The sequence below is a fragment of the Spermophilus citellus genome (assembly GCF_964194105.1).
Source record: "Spermophilus citellus genome assembly, chromosome: 18".
Taxonomy (NCBI): domain Eukaryota; kingdom Metazoa; phylum Chordata; class Mammalia; order Rodentia; family Sciuridae; genus Spermophilus; species Spermophilus citellus.
In genome coordinates, this window is record NC_138200.1 from 2,717,457 (window position 1) to 2,736,297 (window position 18,841).

The following is an 18,841-nucleotide window of genomic DNA, read 5'->3' on the forward strand; positions in this document are numbered from 1 at the left end:
AGTTCCCGGCGGCCCCCGCGGCGGGCGGCGGCGGCGGCGGCTGTTCGGCGCAGAGCGCTCGCTCGCTCGCTCGCTCGCTCGCTGGGCGAGCGGGCGGCGCGATGTCGGGGGAGGACGGCCCGGCGGCGGGCCCGGGGGCGGCGGCGGCGGCCCGCGAGCGCCGGCAGGAGCAGCTGCGGCAGTGGGGGGCGCGGGCGGGCTCCGAGCCGGGCCCTGCGGAGCGGCGCGCCCGCACTGTCCGCTTCGAGCGTGCCGCCGAGTTCCTGGCGGCCTGCGCGGGCGGAGACCTGGACGAGGCGCGCCTGATGCTGCGCGCGGCGGACCCGGGCCCCGGCGCCGAGCCCGACCCTGCCGCCCCGCCGCCCGCCCGCGCAGTGCTCGACTCCACCAACGCCGACGGCATCAGCGCCCTGCACCAGGTCAGCGCCCGCCCTCGTCTGCGCCGCCCTGGCGTCCTCCGTCCCGTGCCCGAGCCACCGCTGCCCCGGCACTGGCTTTTCAGTCTTGTGCTGCCCCGTCTTCCGGCCCGCCTCGAGCTTCCTTGTCCCTGTGCTGAGCAGCTCTCGCTGGCCTGGCCCCTGACACCTTGTGCGGTCCTCCGCAGGACGTGAGCCATCTCTGACAGCTCAGTCTGGCGGGTCGCATCATTGTCCTCTTCCCGACCCCGCGCGCCCTTCACTCGTCTGTGCCACCTCCACCGGTGCCACCTCTCTGCCATCTAGTCTGCCATCACTTTCCTACGTGTACCGCTTGCTTAGTTTTGCAGGTCTGCTGGCTTCCATGCCTACGCTGGCCTAGTTTCCCTTTTCAAGGCAGGTCCTGCTTCCACGGAGCTGCATCCCCCTCTGGATCCTTCAGTGCCACCGTCAGGCTGCACCTCTGCCACACTCCTCCTTTCCTTTGCCGCGGCTATTGCTGCCCTAGGATCATTCCTCTCGACCAGCGGCTTCTAAGCTGTGTACCTTGTTCCTGGAGGCACATCTTCCCTTGTAGGGTCACCTCCCATATCTGCTGTACCCTGGGACTCTGTTGTTTCTCTCTTCCTTCTCCCTTTTCCTCCCAGCTGGGCCTTCTGTTGGGGTGTTTGTCCTCTGCATTCTCCCCTTTCCTTGGGCACCCTCAGAGCACCCCACTTCTGACTTTGAGCTCCTTCTCTATTCTCTTGGTCCTTTTGCCCAGACACCCTCCCCTTCTGTGGATTTGGGTCAGCTCTCACTTTCTTCATTTGGGCAGCTTCCCCCTCTGAAGGCTTCGAACCCTGGTGTCAAGTCTCCTCCCCAGGGGTTCTGGAGCCTCCCCCTCCAGAGCCACTTGTCCCCTTAGAGACATGCTGCTTGCTGCCAGTGTCTTAGAGCTAGTGCCACTTTATGTTCCCAGGGTTTCCTCTGGTTCTGTTTGCTTCCATATCACTCAGGTTGGGGCCACCAGGAGCAGGATTGGCACAGAACGCCCCGTTCCCAGTCCTTCCTTCTGGGCTCCTGAACTGTTCAGCACCCCTCCTGGCTGCAGCTTCCTTCTGTGGGGGCAGAGCCCATCTCCTCCCCTTTCTCTGCCTTTTCCCCTTGCTAAGCCCCCTGTCGTTTGGTTACTGAAGAAAGCAGAGGAGACCCTGGAAAGAAAGCGCGCCTGAGGCGGGGAGTGGAGCTGGAGGCTCCGCCAGACCTTCTCAGACTCCCAGGAAGAGCCAGAGCAGCCGCGCAGGCCTGATGCTGATCCAGCCCCGAGAGCCTTTCCCCTCTGTGCCTCAGTTTTCTCACCTGTGGGTTGGGAGAGTCGCCAGCCCCTCCGCAGGAGGTTAGGGTCGGGGCAGCTCATGTATGGAGAGCTCCCTTCTTGGGGCTGGTGTGTCACAGGTGTCCCCTGGGGAGACGCTGCGCCTTCCTTGCCTGCGGAAGCCCCAGTGCTGTGTGGGACATTTTCCTTCTGCGGAGCAGGCTCCCTGCCCGGGGTCTGAGTTCTTTACCAGGCCTGGAGAAGGGTTCAGGCACTGGAGTGTCCCTTCCTGCTCCTCTCCCATGCCCTGGCTCCTCTTGGAGCTTCCCTGCGAGGGCTCCTGAGCCCCTTTCCTCTGCATCCCCCAGGCCCCAGGCAACCTCCTTTACTTGGACTCAGGGGGTCCCTCTGACCTTTCCCACCAGGCAGCCTCCCAGACAAGAGTCTCCTCCGCTGGGAGCCCTGGCGAGCCTACCCTCTGGGCTTTGCAGGAGGCCTGAAGGATTGGGTGGTCTGAGGAGAGGGGAGTCACGGTCAGTGTGGAGGCCAGTGAGAGCTGAGGTTCCATCAGGCCTGGGTGTGGGGGACCAGCTTCCTGGGACTGGCCTGGTGTTAGCACCAGGAATAACCTGGTGACTCCCGAGTTTGAGCTAGTTTTTCCACGGGGCTGAATCCTCCCTGAGCCTGGTCCCAAGCCCCCACTACCTGGCCGGCTATGTTCCTTGAGTGCTCCCGCCTCAGTCCTGCCTCAGGGTGGGCAAGACCGATCCTCTCCTCCCCTCTCCCTGCTTGTGCACCAGTGGGTCTGGAAAGTAGGGCTGTGAACCAGGATTCTTAGGTCTGAGATGGGAGAGACTGGGGCCTGGACCCCGGGTCTGAGGGACGAGGCTGGGCCTGGACCCCTGGGTCTGAGGGAGGAGGTTGAGCCTGGACCCTGGGTCTGAGGGAGGAGGCTGGGTCTGGACCCCTGGGTCTGAGGGAGGAGGCTGGGCCTGGACCCTGGGTCTGAGGGAGGAGGCTGGGTCTGGACCCCTGGGTCTGAGGGAGGAGGCTGGGTCTGGACCCTGGGTCTGAGGGAGGAGGCTGGGTCTGGACCCCTGGGTCTGAGGGAGGAGGCTGGGCCTGGACCCTGGGTCTGAGGGAGGAGGCTGGGCCTGGACCCTGGGTCTGAGGGAGGAGGCTGGGCCTGGACCCTGGGTCTGAGGGAGGAGGCTGGGTCTGGACCCCTGGGTCTGAGGGAGGAGGTTGGGCCTGGACCCTGGGTCTGAGGGAGGAGGCTGGGCCTGGACCCTGGGTCTGAGGGAGGAGGAACTGGACCTGGACTCTGGTCTGAGGGAGGAGGAACTGGGCCTGGACCCTGGGTCTGATGGGGGAGGCTGGGCCTGGACCCCGGGTCTGAGGGAGGAGGCTGGGCCTGATTCTAGGTCCTTGGTGCCCAGGCCTCAGGCATCTTTCACATGGATGCCTGTGCCTGGCCAGGTCCTTGAAAGGGAAAGACCCATCTCCCTCCTTGCCCCCCCTCCCATCACCATGACAACCGGGTGGAAATAAACGGAGCCCAGAGTTCATCCCGTTCCCAGGGCACATGTGGCCCCCCTCTTGCAGCCTGAGTTTCCATGACTTCATGCTCTTGGCCCTCATAGCTGCCTTCCCTTTCTCCAGATGGTAGTTTGGGAGTAGAGGGAGTTGGAGGGTTAATTTATTCTGAGTTCATGCCTATCCCCTTTCCTTTGAACCCAATTCAGTCCCAGTGCTCACCACATCCACATGGACTCCAGCCCCACTCCCTCTGGCCCTCTGTGCTGTGCTGACTTGGTGCGGGCTCTGGTTTCCCTGAGCTTTCAGTTGCTCAGGGCAGGGGGATCAGAAAGGATGGCCGAGTGCACAGTAGGCCTCTGGCTGCCGTTGGGCCGTCTGCTTGGGCCTTAAGCACAGGGAATATGCCCCTTGTGGGAATCTTGCCCTCGAACCTGGTTGTCTTGGGGATGTGGTAACTTTACCAGCCTTGCAGAGTCCTGGCTCCCCTCAAGGACAGTCCCTGGAGGGTCTGCTGCCAAGTATTCTCCAGCCTGGCTGGGCCTCACCCCTTAGAACACGGGAAGCCCTGTCTTGCAGGTAGTGAGTGTGGATTGTGCTCTGTCACAGTGCCATTGAGGCGTTCCATACAGGATGTGGTATCCTGTCCCTTCTCTATCGGGGTCCTGTTCAGGCTGCTGAAGTCCTCTTGTCTGAACTCTGGACACTCAGCTGGCCTAATCATGGGGTAGCCAGGGATGTCTTAAATGGCTGGGTGACCAGAGGAGCCTCAGGGCCTGTGTTAGTGGCCATCAGGGCCCTTTTCTCCAGGGCCACTTTCACTGGACCCCTGGGTCTGCTTCGTGGTCCTTTCAGGAGTCCTGCCTTGCTGGGCCTCCATGGCAGGACAAGGTGAGGCCCAACTGATGGGTTTGTCCCCACCCCAGGCCTGCATCGACGAGAACCTGGAGGTGGTGCGCTTCCTAGTGGAGCAGGGTGCCACTGTGAACCAGGCGGACAATGAGGGCTGGACACCCCTGCACGTGGCTGCCTCCTGTGGGTACCTGGACATTGCCAGGTGAGGCAGGGGGTGGGCAGGACCTGGACTGGGTGGTGGGCCCAGACCTGGCAGCCCTGACCTGCCCTTGCCTTCAGGTACCTTCTGAGCCATGGGGCCAACATTGCCGCCGTCAACAGTGATGGTGACCTGCCCCTGGACCTGGCCGAGTCGGACGCCATGGAGGGGCTGCTGAAGGCGGAGATCGCCCACCGAGGTGGGCCTCTGTGTTACATGCAGGTCGAGTGCTGCCGTATCAGGCTGCCTGGGTGCAGGCCCAGCCCACCTCCAGGCTTCTCTAGCATTTCTGTGCCTCTGTTTCCTGTTTGTGAAGTGGTGGGTTTAGTGCTTGTGCTTGGGGGAGATCCCCCAGGTTGTTGTGCACGGGAAAGCGCACCCCCTTGTTGGCTGCATGAGAGCCAGAGGTGTTTTCTGAGGGGGAGCAGAGGCCTACAGGGGTCTTTGGGCACTGGTCTCCCCTGAGGTCTGAAGGTTGTGTACCCTGGGTTCTTCCAGTGGGGTTCAGGAGCCTCTTCAGTCTCTGTGTGGTAGCACTTGTGTCTCTAGGGAGGGGGTGTCCTGCTTAGAAAGGTTCTCCAGGGCTAGGTGAGGGTGCGAGCACCTCATCTTCCTGAGAATTGTGTTCAGGGGCTGGCTGGTGTAAACTGAGTGGCCACAGCTCCCCAGTTCAGGGATAGAAGCAAGGATTTCCAGGAGCATGTTGGGTGGGGGATGCTGAGCAGCCCATTTTGGTCCTTGGGAGCAGGGGACACCTGTGGGATGCTCCTGGAGGAGCCCTGGTTGCAAGTGTGGCTTCTGCAGCCTGACTGGGCTTGGTTCCCAGTGCCACGTGTGGCCAGCTGTTTGACTCCAGTGTTCCTGAAGCTCGGCTTCTTTAGTTCATAAAGCAGGGACAGTGTACCTGTCACCTTGTCAGGGCCCAGTGCGGGCACAGTGCTATCTGTGGGTCTGGAGGACCATTTGGGAGGTAAGGGAGGCTGGCGAGGAGCAGAAGCTGGAGGTGGTGCCCAGATTCCCGGCTCGTCTGCCTTGCACGTCTGCCTGGGTGGAGAGGCCTATGGGCTGGGCGCTGGCATGTTGAGCAGGTGGGATGGAGGCCATGGGAGGTTGGGAGCTGCCCTTGGGGCTCAGTGGGGGAGGCCATACCGTCAGCTGCAGAACTGGGCTCTCCCCTCCTGTCTCCTTACTTTATTTTGGAAAAACTTAATTCTCACAGAAGTTGTACCAATAGTGTGATGAATGCCCGTGTAACCTCTGCTGATAGTCACTGTTTTAAAAGCAGTTTTTAAAGAAATAATTCACATATCCTGTAATCTACCCATTTGAAATGCACAATTCAGTGGTTTTTAGTACATTCAGAGTTGTGCAGTCAGTACCATGAGAGGAACCCCACAGGCCTTAGCCCTCCTCCAGCTCCACCCCCAGCCCTAGGCACCCACTGGCCTGCTTTCTGAGTGGATGCCCCTCTTGGGCATTCCCAGGTGGGGACCAGTGTTGAGGGTCCTCTGATGGTGTGCATGCTCACACTCCCCTTCCCATCCTCCTCACTTCCTTCTTCCCATACATACATAAACGCATTTCTTTTTTTCCTTTCCTCCCTCTCTTCATCCCATTTCTGAGCCACTTTGAGACTGCTGCAGATTGAACTCTTGGCCCCTGATACGCAGCTGGCATCTCCAACAAGGACAGTCACTGCACACCCCTTGTAGGTCTTCACCTGGAGTCCCCAGACCTGGGGGTGGGGTGGGGCATGAACGTCCAACATTCTGTGTTATCTGAAGAAATGGCAGAAATCGTAGTTGACCCCAGTTTCTCAGAGGGGCCCACACTCCATTGCTGTGGGGCAAAGGAGAGGCTGAGGAACGATATATGGTTGGGAAATGTTGGCTTGTGGGATTAGCCAGGAACAAAGGACAGTGGCACTACTGGAAGGACCTCAGCTTCAGGGCTGGGCTGGGATGCTACCCCAAGACCACAGCCCCCAAGTGTCAGGGCCTCTGCTGACAGTTGCAAAGCCTGGATTGCAGCCTGCACCCCAGCTGCAAAGAGGCTTTTGTCCTTCCTGCTGGCCCTCAGCATCCAGGAGATGGAGAATCCCCTGGGGACTGGTCCTCCTGACAGCTCCTTCTGTCCTAGGCAGCCGTCCCCTTCCCTGTTCACTTCTCTGGGGCTGCTGTGCAGTGGGGGTTCTGACAGCGGGGGCCTAGGCCAGCTTACCTCAGGCCCCTGGTCCAGGGAGTGGAGGGCTGAGGCAGGCAGGGTGTTCTCCACCCTGGTGCAAGTCAGAAAAACGGTGCACACACCGCGTTCACAGCACAGCTCTGAGCGACCTGGCGGTGGATAGATGAAATGCGACCCATTCACACCATGGGAACTCTTGACACGGCTACAGCAAGGCTGAGACCTGAGGGCAGCCAGTAAAATGAGCCCAGTCCACAGACAGTAGCGTGTGATTTCCACTTCTGTGGGTAACCTTGAATCCCCTGCCAGCTAGGCGTGGTGGTCACGCCTATAACCCTGGCAACTCAGGGAGGTTGAGGCAGGAGGATCCTGTGTTCAAAAGCAGCCTCATCAACTTATCGACACCCTCTCTCAAAAAGTAAAAAGGGCTGTTGATTGGCTCAGTGGTTAAGCGTCCCTGGGTTCAATCCCTAATACAAACAAAAACAAAACCCCACAAAAACCCTCCCCAGAAAAATCAGAGCTGGGCATGGTGATGCCTGTCTGTAACCCCAGTGTCTGGGGAGGCTGAGGCAGGAGGATTACAAGTTCAAGGCCAGCTTTTGCAACACCCTGTCAAAAAATTAAAACATTTAAAAAAGTCGTTCTAGTATTTTTGGCAGTGCTGAGAGGCTCGAGCCCACTCCAAAGACAGAATGGATGAAGCAGTGACCTTCCAGTGGGTGATCTGAGCAGGGGACAGCAGACCTTTTCTGAAAAGGGCTGGACAGTAGACATTCCAGGGCTGATGTGTTGACTGGTCCCCCAGCTGCTGCAGAGGGAAGAGGGCCTGGGTCATATGAGAAAGAACAGGCATGGGTGGCTGTGTGCCGCTAGGGCTCTACCTGCAAACATAGGTGGCCTCTGGAACAGGCTGGCTGTGGAGGTGCTGAGGCGCAGTGGGGTCTCGGGAGGCACGAGTGGGCCCTCGGTTTCCATCTGGGATGACCAGAACGCTCAGGCCTGGGTAGTAGCACTGGTTGCACACTTGGTGGATATCCCCAAAGGACTCTGCCCTTTCAAATAGGGAAATGTTGTGTTTTGTCTTGTTTATTTTACCACCACCATGAGAAGTGAAAAACAAAACGGGTGCCCGCGCCTGCAGACCACAGTTTGCCAACGCTAAGCAAGAGACCTCACCAACACCTCAGCAAAGGTTGAGGGAGCAGAGTGAGTTGGAGAAGGCGACACACGCACATGTGTGCACGCTTGTGCTTGGCACGCTGCTGGCCAAGTAGAAAGTGAACTCTGCCTTCCCCTCCCTGTGGGAGAACTTGTGCCCCAGCAGGGGGCTCCACTGAGGAAGGGGTGGGGCGAGAGGGTGTGTCCAGTGTCACCCCAGTGTTCTCCAGGACCCTCAAGGCACCAGATGGCTCTAGCCAAGGAGACGGGCCTGAAGTCACTGTCCCTGCAAGCCACCCCAGAAGGCCCGACTGACCATCTTGGAGCTGAGACCGAGAGCCTGGATGGATTTGGCCTCCATAAGACGAGGACCGTATCACAGTTTCCAGGATTGCATGTGTTGGATCCCATTTATTGGTTTATGGCAGAAGTTTGCCATATGTAGTCAGGGCACAAGCAACAGCATATATTCATTGTGGCAAACTCGGGGGCCAGAGGGAGTGGAGTGAGATTGGGATAAGGCACACAGCCTTCATGTTGGCTCTGTGATATTTATATTTTTGGTACTGGGGGTTGAACCCAGGGGTGCTTAACCATTAACATTCTGTGTTAATGGTTTTCTTTTTCGAGACATGGTCTTAGGGCCATGGCTGGCTGTGCACTTGTGATCCTCCTGCCTCGGCCTCCAGAGTCACTGGGATTACATGAGTGCACCACCATGCCCCACTGTAATATTTACTTTTTAAGCTGGAAGTGGTACATGAGGGTTCTTTGCAGTTGCCATCCAGGGGAAATGCAATGTAGTGACCAAAAGACTAAAATTTTAAGTTGATGCATTTTTAACAATAAAAAGAAACTGGGGTGCCAGGCGTGGAGGTACAGACCTATAATCCCAGGATTTTGGAAGGCTGAGGCAGGAAGATTGCAAATTCAAGGCCAGCCTAGGCAATTTAGTAAGACCCTGTCTCAAAATATAAAAAGGTTTGAGGACATAGCTCAGTGGTTCAATCCCCAGCACTGCAAAGAAAAAAAAAACATATTAATCTTAATAATTTATCTTACTTAGGGCTAGGGATGTACTGAGTGGTAGACTGCTTGCCTAGCATGCATTGTACCTTAGGTTCCCTGCTTCAGAAGTAAACAAGCCAGGTGCAGTAGCCACACTTGTAAACCTAGCAACTTGGGAAGTTGAGATGGGAGGAATGAAAGTTTAAAACCAGCCTCAGCAATTAAGTGAGAGCCTGTCTCAGAAAGAGCTGGGCACAGTGGCACACACCCGTAATCCCAGCAGCTCAGGAGGCTGGGGCAGGAGGATCGTGAGTTCCAGCCATTTTTAGTACTTAGTGAGACCCGGTATCTAAATACAAAAAAGGATGGGAATGTGGCTCAGTGGTTAAGTGTTCTGGGTTTATTCCTGGTAACAAAATACATACATACAGCTGGAAATGTGGTTCAGTGGTTAAGTGCCCCTGGGCTCAAACCCGAATGCCTAAATAAAGAAATGCTTATTTAGTTCAGTATACCCAAAATATTGTTACATATTGTAATCAGTTTTAAAAAAAAACTTCATGAGCCACTGGGTATGATGGTGCACACCTCCCAACGAATTGGGAGGCTGAAGTAGGAGGATAGTGAGTTCAAAGCCAGCCTCAGCAATGGAGAGGCACTAAGCATCTCAGTGAGACCCTGTCTCTAAATAAAATACAAAGTTGGGCTGGGGATGTGGCTCAGTGGTCGAGTGCCAAGTTCAATCCCTGGTACTGCAAAAAAGAAAAACTTCATGGAGTGGTCACCTTACCTTCTTTTTCCCATGTGTCAAAATCCAGCAGGCACTTTACACTTCCAACACATCTCCATTTAAACTAGCTGCATTGCAAGGGCTCAGTAGCTATCTGAGGCTATCGGCTCAGTGCAGCATCTTGGTAACAAAAATTGCACAATTGGAAGGTAAGAGGGCTGGGATGTGGCTCAGTGGGAGAGCAGTGGCTAGTGAGTGAGGTCCTGGGTTCCACCCCAGCATTGCAACCACACACAATAGGCCAGGATGGTCGTCCCAGGGAAGAAATAGTCCCTAGAAAGATACCTGTTCGCCTCCCATCTCCGGAGGTGCTCTTGACAGCGGACGGCTCCCCACCTCGGCCCCTTGAGCCTGCCTGGAGCCATGCGCAGCCAGCTTTTCAGTGTTCTGGCCTCGGGAGCCTGTGCTTGTATTAGCAGCCCGCAGAGCTGTCTGCTCTACCTGTTGGTGGGCAGTGCAGTTGCAGGTGGTGAGCAGCGGGGCACGTGCTCAGAGTGTGGCGATCTGCTTGGTGTCACACTCCTACCCACTGTGCTCGGGTCTGGGGTAGGTCTCGGGTTGGGTTGCGGTGATGCAGGGTGGGTGCCTGCCAAGCCTGGGTTTGCTCAATGAGCGCTGGGTTTTCCTTCGCAAAGAGTGAAGGTGGCTCCCTGACGGGATGGGAGAAGGCCCAGGCGCTCAGCAGCCTGCCAGAGACCCTGGGGGCGCACAGGGCTGGCCCTTCCTGCTGATCTGTGGCCAGCCCGCAGTGCGGCCATGCACAGGCCCACCTGTTACTCCTTATCGTGCTCCAGGTGTGGATGTGGAGGCAGCCAAGAGGGCCGAGGAGGAGTTGCTGCTCCATGACACCAGGTGCTGGCTGAATGGGGGCGCCATGCCTGAGGCCCGGCATCCCCGCACGGGGGCCTCCGCCCTGCACGTGGCCGCCGCCAAGGGCTACATCGAGGTGATGAGGTGAGCCAGCAGCAGCCCTCTGCCGTCTCTGGCTCCTGTGCTGCTGTACTTTTCTTTGCAACTTACAGGCCACACCTGCGAGTTCCCCCTGAACACCGCTGAGCTGCACCATGGTCTTTTCATTGTCATTCACTGTGAACTTTAACATCTGTGATCTTTCTTTGATCTGTGGATTTAGAAGTGGGTCCTTAATTTTCAAGTTTGTGGGAATTTCTAATTATCATTTCATTACTGATCCCCTGGCTTAGTTGCACTATGGCCAGAAAACTAAATCCGAGCCAGGCGCGTGGCACACACCTGTAATCCCAGCTCCTGGGGAGGCTGAGACTGGAGGATCACGAGTTTAAAGCCAGCCTTAGCAATGGTGAGGTGCCAAGCAACTCAGTGAGACTCTGTCTCAATACAAAATACACACACACACACACACACAAAATAGGGCTGAGGATGTGGCTCAGTGGTCAGGTGCCCATGAGTTCAATTCCCAGTACCAAAAAAAAAAAAAGAGAGAAAAGAAAATGGACCCTGTACAACCCAGCTGTTCAGTTTGTGATATTTGAATTGTACCAGGGTGTGTAAGCTGGGCTCATGGTGGCCATATAAGTGTGCTGTTAGACCTTCCGTGTGCCAGAAGTGTGTCCCTTACTCTCTCAGGCACTGTGAAAGTTGTGTTACAATTTCTCACTACAAGAAAAACATGGTGGCACGTGCCTGTGATCCCAGCTGCCCAGGAGACTGAGGCAGGAGAATCACAGATTTGAGGCTAGCCTTTGTAACTTAGCCAGACTCTGTCTCAAAGTGGAAAGAAAGGGCTGAGGTGTAAGGTGTAGCTCAGTGGTATAGTGCTGGCCTGGCACGCATGAGGCCCTTGGTTCAGTTCACAGTGTTGCTAAACCAAAAGGACAAGTGGCGAGTAGCAGTAAGCTTGTCTCTGATACCTGTTAGGTGCTGGGGGCACAGTGGTGGGATGGAGCTGGGCCCGCGGGGGTTGCGCCTTCCTGCTCTGGGGCCATCCTGTGCTCTGTAGCACGTTAAGCTGCATCCTTGCCCACGAGATGCCAGAAGCACATCCCCCAGGTGTGAGAAGTGGCTCTGGACACTGTCCCATGTCCTCTGGGTGTGGCAGCATCCCAGTTGATGGCCGTGACTTGGAAGTGTAGACTAGGGACAGGGAAGATGAGTGCGATGGGAGAGGCCTGTGTGGGATTTGGTGGTCAGGAGGCAGCTGGTGAGAGGGGTCGCCTGCTACAGGGGACAAGTGGGCGGACAGCCAGTGCAGGCCCAAGGCACAGGTGCGTGGAGAGACGGAAGCCGGGGGTCCAATACAGCCTGCGGGAGGCAAGTGGCAGAGTCGGCAGGGCCCACAGAGTGCCTGGAGTCCAGCCACCGGGGGTCATCCCCACCTGCCTTTCTTACGACAGACTGGAGCTCCAGCTCCCTCAAACTAGGCTCCTCCTACCCTATTTTGAATTTGAGGCATTCTCTGGACTCACAATCCTGCCTGTGGCCCTGACTGAGCTGTTGGGGACTTGACCCTTCGCTGGTGAGCTGGCTTGGCCAGGAGTTGCTGGGCCAGGCTATTCTGAAGCCAGGGGGTCTCCTGCACCTGGTGGGTATGCGCGGCCCTGCCCTGCCCTAAGCCATGGCATGCAGCGGAGCCTCCAGCCGTGTGGTGTGTGAGCACCGCTCCACTGAGCACTACTGCCCAAGCCAACGCGGTCCCAGCATTAAGGCCCGAGATGGCCCCTTTGGGGAGGTCTCCTCTTCTTCACAGGCTGGAGGCCTGAAAGGGGGAGCCTTGCACCCACCTCCTCTGGGGCTGCCCCAGGATCCCATACCAGCTGACCTGAAAAGTTTCCTCTCTGGGCATGAGGACCAGGCTCCAGAGGCTGGCCAGGGTGGGTGGCCCAGGGTCCTTTGGCGGGTGAAGCCTGGGCAGTGGCTGTTCCCCAGTGGATCCAGGAGTGCTGGGATATAGTACGGACTGGTACCATGGCCACAGCACAGCTGGCTTGTCAGCCCTTAGCCCAGACATCCATTGTGGTCCTTGACCCCAGCCTCCCCGTCCCCAGGCTGCTCCTGCAGGCAGGCTACGACCCAGAGCTCCGGGATGGGGATGGCTGGACTCCTCTGCATGCGGCGGCCCACTGGGGCGTGGAGGACGCCTGCCGCCTGCTGGCCGAGCACGGTGGCGGCATGGACTCGCTGACCCATGCGGTGAGGCCAGTGCCCAGGCGGTGGCGGGTGGGGTGGGAGAAAGGTGCCGGCCCCTCATTTGTCATCTGTCCCTCTCCTCCCCCCACCCAGGGGCAGCGTCCCTGTGACCTGGCTGATGAGGAAGTGCTGAGCCTGCTGGAGGAGCTGGCCCGGAAACAGGAGGACGTGAGTCTCAGGCCAGGCCCCTCCTTTCCCAGCAGCTCCAGGGAGGCGGCTGGCGAGGACCGCCCCGTGCCCTGACACTCTCTGCCACAGAGTGCTCTTCCTGCCTGGTGACCCAGCTCCAGCAGAGGACTGTGAATGGGGCACAGCTGCAGCTAGAGGAGGGGGGTGAGGGGCACAGTGCTTCCTGCTACCTACGGCAGGCAGAGGGATGCTGTGGGGGGCTATAGGCCTTGCTCAGGGCCAGCTCTGAGGCCCGTCACCCCAGTTGTCCCCAGCCAGCCCCGAGCAGGCCTCATTGCTGGGAAACAGTGTAGAGGAGGCGTGGGCCACTGTGGGATACCAGATGGCCTGGGCACGGGCCTGGGGTGCTGGGGAACACTTTCTGGAGGAGAGTCCCTGGAGCACTCAGCACTTCCCCTCGGTGAAGGTGCAGAGGAGGACAACAGCAGCCTGGGATGCTCTGTCCTCTGCTCACCAGGGCTGTCCCTGGGGCAAGCCCTGAGCTGGGGGGCCAGAACTACCTTTCAATCCTGGGGGCAGCAAGGGTTGGCTAGTGTCCTGGTGTGTGAGGACAGGGAGAAGGGTTGAGCAGGTGTCCCTGGGAGACAGAAAGTCCGCTTTCTGGAGACTGGAGGCTAATCCTGGGGTGGGTGCACGTGAGGACAGGTGTCAGCACCTGCCTGTGGCAGCTCTGGTCTGCTGAACCAGGGCACCTCTTCAGGTGCTGCTTGGCCAGGTGTAGGCCACTTGAGTAAATCACAGATCCTCCACCGCCTAAGAAACAGCCCTCTGTGGTTGGTGCACCCTGCATGAGATGCCCCTGGCACCACTGGGACCACAGCTCTGTGGTGGCCCTCGGGTTGGGAGGTGCGGCACAGGGCCAGCCAGCACCATCTCCCAGCAGTCTCCTTCCCTCCTTGCAGCTTCGGAACCAAAAGGAGGCATCTCAGAGCAGGGGCCAGGAGCCCCAGGTGCCCTCCAGCACCAAGCACAGGAGGTAGGCAGAGGAGCCCCAGGGGAGGATGGCCCCCGGGGAGGATGGCCCCCAGGATGCGGTCACCCACACCTTCTCCTATCCCCAGGAGCTCTGTGTGTCGCCTGAGCAGCCGTGAGAAGATCTCCCTCCAGGATCTGTCCAAGGAGCGCAGGCCCAGTGGGGCAGGGGGGCCTCCCATCCGGGACGAGGATGAGGGAGATGAAGGCCTCACAGGTGGGGCCATAGTCTAGACCCCTGGGACTGAGGGAGGAGGCTGGTCCTGGACCCTGGGTCTGAGGGAGGAGGCTGGGCCTGGACCCCTGGGTCTGAGGGAGGGGGCTGGGCCTGGACCCCTGGGTCTGAGGGAGGAGGGGCTTGGATCTGGGATTATCAGCAGCTGGTAATTGTGTAACTTCCACCCATGTTCCCATACCACAGAGCCACCCCCTACAGAACCCAGAACCCTCAATGGCGTGTCCTCCCCACCTCTACCTAGCCCTACGAGCCCTCTGGTTAGTGTGGGTGTCCAGAGGTCCTGGGAGGCCATAAAGCCTGTTGGCCTCTGGGCAGAGTGGGTGGGTTGAGACTGTCCACACATTCTGGACAGCTGAGTGCCTTTTCTGGTGGCTCCTCCAGAGCTGGTGGGAGTGGGGTTTGTCATGGACCTCCTGGGGTCAGCACTGGGAGCCTCTGAGGAGAGGGGTCTTTCTCCGTAACCCAGACCTCCTTCACCCAGCCGCCCGAAGAGACCCCCTTCTCCAGGCGCTTTCACCTGCAGAAGACAGGGAGCTCTGGTGCTCTGGGTCCCCCGGAACGGCGGGGAGCCGAGGCAGCCCCTGGGGCCGGGCTGCAGCGGTCGGCCTCCTCCTCCCAGCTGGAAGGGACCACTGCTCAGGTAGGCAAGTGAGGAGGGCAGGGACGGCCCTGCCTCCCCAGGAGATACCCTCTCTCGCTCTCCTCCTCTCTCTGCAGGCCACAGAGCCTCGTCTTGCCAGAATTCCCCTGACTCCCTCACGGAAGGTGCCAGAGCCCTCTCCACTGTGAGCTCCAGGGGACCCTGGGCGGGGGGACAGCAGGTCTGGGTCCCAGGCCTAGCAGCAGCATCCTGAGCAAGTCCGTTGGCTCCCTGGGGCTACTTTTTCTCCTCCCCAACACTGCCTCGGTTCCCTTTGGCAAGTCAAGTACAAGCTCAGAGCTTGAGGTCCACTGTGACCTGCTGGCCTCTCCCTCTCCTGCTCCAGGGCCTTTGCTCTGCCTCCCCTCACATACTGGGGCTTCCCCTCCTCCCCTTGGGGTCTCTCTTCACATGTCCCCTCTACCGGAGTCCCTCCTGGTCCTCCCCTGTCTCTTTCATCCAGTGCAGCCACTCAGCTTTTGCTCCGATTTTGCTCCACTTTTGCGCTGGCGCCTGCCTGGTGCCCCTGCTCAGAGCTGAGTGTCCCAGCTGCCATGCCTGGGCTCTTGACTCCACTGGAGTAGTCCTTGGGGAGGGAATGGATCCACACGGCCTGGGGCTGCCCAGCTTCCTCCTTCCTCAGTAACTCCTCTCCTTCCTGCAGGAGAGAGCCTGGATCCCCAGTGAAGCCACATGTCCCTGCAGCCTCTGCCGCATCCCCAGCCGACTCCCGGGACCGTAGAAGGTAGAGGGGCCAGGGCAGGGAGCCCTGCGTGCAAAGGGGAAAAGTACATTGCTCAGGAGCCCCGGGCCCTGGAGGCTCTGAGGGACACCAAGTCCCAGGGCTTGTTGGGAAGTCCTCCATACTTGACGCCTAGAGAGGGAAGGGGGACAGCTCCAAGCAATGCTCCCTGAGGTCGGGTCCTTCACGCAGGTCCTACCAGATGCCTGTGCGGGATGAGGAGTCTGAGTCCCAGCGGAAGGCTCGCTCCCGCCTCATGCGCCAGTCTCGGAGGTCCACCCAGGTGTGGGGGGCGGACTGTGCTCGGGGCGGGCCTGGGGCTGCGGGAGGAGGGCTGGGGTCTGAGCCCCTGGGGCCTGAGGGGTGGGGGTGGGTCTGGACTCCCGGGTCAGGTGGCCCACTCTCCCTTCTCTCTGCCAGGGTGTGACTCTGACAGACCTAAAGGAGGCTGAGAAGGCGGCAGGGAGGGCCCCAGAGCCAGAGCAGTCGCCCCTGCCCAGCCTGGTGAGCAGGGTCGGCCAGGCCCGCGGGTGGCAGTGGGCGGCAGAGGGCGGTGCAGACGCGTCCAGCCGACTCCCACCCCTTCCCCTGCAGGAGCCTGCCCCGTCCCCCAGGCCCCGAGTCCCTGGAGTGGAGGACTCTGAGGGCCCTGCCCAGAGAGGTGAGTTCTGCTTCCCGCTGGCCACCTGCGCTCTTCCCCCTGGCCTTCGTGCTTCCTGGGACGGAACCCAGGGCGCCCCTCACCGCGGGGGCTCCTCACGACGGGGCTTCTGCAGAGGCTTCTGGGCTGATTCCCGCCCCTCCCCAGCAGAGGCGCCCGACGGGCAGGGCCAGGGACCACGGGCAGCCAGGGACTACCCGAAGGTCAGCAAGGAGTGGAGGGGCCCCGCGGAGGTGAGGGCGCTCAGGTGGACCTGGGGGCGGGCGGGCGGTGCCCCCTCCATGTCCGGTTGAACCCCCCTCGCCCTTCCTCAGGGGGAGGAGGCGGAGCCGGCAGACGGCAGTCCCGAGTGCAGGTACGGGGCGCTGGTGGGCGGGGCTGGGCGGATGGGGGCTGTCTGCGGGCTGCGCCTCAGTCACCGGTGACCACGGTGACCACGAAGCCTGTGACGCCTGCCCCGCCTCCCATTCCAGTATTCCCGATGGCGGCCCCTCAGCCCGCAGGCAGCGTGTGCAGCGTGACCTCCACCTGGAGCCCAAGCCCGAGCCCGAAGAGCCTGAGGGGGGATTCAGGAAGGTGCGAGAACCCACCCCGCATGTGTTCACCTGCCCACCGCCCTGGCCCTGTTCGAAGCTCCACCTGCTGGAGGCCCCCCTGTCCCGCCCTTCCCTGGCCCCCCCGCCCTGACCTTGCTGGCCTTCTCCTCGCCCCCAGCTGTATGCAGAGCTGCGCAGGGAGAACGAGCGCCTTCGTGAGGCCCTGACTGAGACCACGCTGCGGCTGGCACAGCTCAAGGTGGAGCTGGAGCGGGCCACGCAGGTGAGAGTGCCAGGCTGCACAGCAGGGACCAGCGCACCAGGACTGGGCCTCTGGACGGAGGGCCTGAGCTGCAGCTCCGGGTTCCATCTGGGCCTAGCTTCTACGTGGCCTGTCATGTCCCTGGCTTCTGCCTGACCTAAGGACAGGAAGGTCTGGGCCAGCATCCTGCACTGCCCTCACCACAGCAGGCCCTCTGTCTTCCTGACCCTATGCCTTCTCTCTGTTCTGGCCAGCGGCAGGAACGCTTTGCTGAGAGGCCGGCCCTCCTGGAGCTGGAGAGATTTGTGAGTGGGGGCAGCTGGGGTGGGAGCTACTGTGCCCCAGCCTTAACCCCTGTGGGTCTGGACCAGGAGGGTCACACTGACCTGCCCCCTTGTCTGCCCTGCCCTGAGTTCTCAGCCCACTGGCTTCTGACCTTGCCTGCTGATTCCAGGAGCGCAGGGCCTTGGAGCGGAAGGCCACCGAGCTGGAGGAGGAGCTGAAGGTGGGTGCTGGGATGCTGTGGGCGGGTCACAGCCTGCCCAGGGCTGCCCGCTGATTCTGTTCCATACCCAGGCCTTGTCTGATCTCCGGGCTGACAACCAGCGGCTCAAGGACGAGAATGCAGCACTGATCCGGGTCATTAGCAAACTGTCCAAGTGACTTGGAGGACTTTTCCCGCACCCGTATTTATACAGCTGCTTCTGCCACACGCACCCTTCCCTGAGTGAACACGAGTGACAGGGCTCCAGGGGAAGTCACTGAGAAGCCATACTGCCTCTTGGGGCCTCAAGACTGGGAGGGAAGCTCAGAGTTCCCAGGAGCCAAGGGGGCCATCTGAGGCCAGGATGGAGGTGGGAGGCTGAGCCAGGTAGGGAGATGTTGCCAAGAGGGGACTGGGGCCAGAAATGGGACCAGGAAGGACACAGGACCAAGAATTGCCAGGGTAGTAGTCAGGACCAGAGTGGCTGTCCCGGTGGTCCCCACCTCACGTGTGATGCCACCCCAGCACTCTCCCCCTCCCGAGCAGGGATCCAGCAGTGTGCCAAGAGACCCACCGGCCTCCGCCAGGTGGGCCTGTATATAGGGTCCATGTGCAATAAGGAGGGACGTCTTCTATTTTTTGCTGCCCCCTCCTCACCCATTGTCTGGGGAGGGGGAGAAGGTATTTTCAAGATAAAGCACAGGCACCACAAATAAAAGTCGTGATGTTGCCAATGGCTTTGTCCCAGCTGGTGGGACACTGTCTCCTGCTTCTGTGACCAAACCAGTGGGCCAGTTGGGGGTGGGGTGCTGAGGGTTAGGTGTTCACGGAGTGGGGTAGCCACTTCGGAAAGAGTAACCAGCTGGAGCAAAGACCCCAGACCAGGCTAACATGACCACTGGCAAGGTGGGCAGGCTCACCTGGGAAGGACCACCAGCCCTGAGCACAGCTGAGGGACTCAGGGTTGCCACAATCCCTTGGAGGCAAGTCCCATTTAAAATGAGGGGTGATTGACAGGGAAGTCTGGGGTCTGGGCTTCTCTGGAGGGAGGCGGCTGGCAGGAGAGTGGTCCTGCAGGGGTGTCTTCTAAGATGGGCTTTGCACGTGTGCCTGCTCGGCAAATTCTGGCCACATCCTATGGTCCAGGTCCTGTTCTGCCTGCTGGTGTTCAGTGGTGGACAAAGCAGATGAAGATCTAGTGCGCTCCAGGAGGGGAGGCATCCAGGGACAACATGGACATATTTCATCCAGTGTTCAGGGCCACTCTATGAAAGTGACCAGCATGGACAAGGAGAGTCAGCCCTTCTTATTGTGCTCAGTGCATGCAAAGCATGACCTGGGTCCCTCTGGGGAGTAATGTCTTGGCCCCTTCCTCAAGGAAGTTACAATCCAGGAGGAAAGTGAGCAGTGCTCAAAGAACCACAGAGTCCCTGCACAAGAGGGTAGACTCTGTCCTTCCAGCTGCTGGGATGGGGCTGCACAAAGGTCTTAGTTCTCTGATCTCAT

At 59.6% G+C, this 18,841-nt stretch overlaps 1 protein-coding gene across 7 annotated transcripts; it reads left to right on the plus strand.

Moving 5' to 3' along the window:
* PPP1R12C (protein phosphatase 1 regulatory subunit 12C) lies at positions 1 to 18,071 on the plus strand. 7 transcript variants are annotated; one of them, XM_081274090.1, is made up of 22 exons: positions 1 to 419; positions 4,176 to 4,306; positions 4,384 to 4,502; positions 10,241 to 10,400; positions 12,470 to 12,614; positions 12,705 to 12,779; positions 13,703 to 13,776; positions 13,862 to 13,989; positions 14,194 to 14,267; positions 14,477 to 14,650; positions 14,728 to 14,795; positions 15,315 to 15,395; positions 15,585 to 15,675; positions 15,813 to 15,896; positions 15,987 to 16,053; positions 16,201 to 16,286; positions 16,368 to 16,408; positions 16,527 to 16,629; positions 16,768 to 16,872; positions 17,106 to 17,156; positions 17,265 to 17,356; positions 17,428 to 18,071. In XM_081274090.1, the coding sequence occupies exons 1-21, from the start codon at positions 102 to 104 to the stop codon at positions 17,352 to 17,354; spliced, it is 2,265 nt and encodes a 754-aa protein (XP_081130216.1). In that variant the 5' UTR covers positions 1 to 101; the 3' UTR covers positions 17,355 to 17,356; positions 17,428 to 18,071. The 7 variants fall into 7 exon arrangements, with proteins under 7 accessions (XP_081130216.1, XP_081130211.1, XP_081130214.1 ...); XM_081274085.1 differs by having other exon boundaries at positions 17,306 to 17,356; XM_081274088.1 differs by having other exon boundaries at positions 16,201 to 16,256; positions 17,306 to 17,356.
* The last annotated feature ends 770 nt before the right edge of the window (positions 18,072 to 18,841 follow it).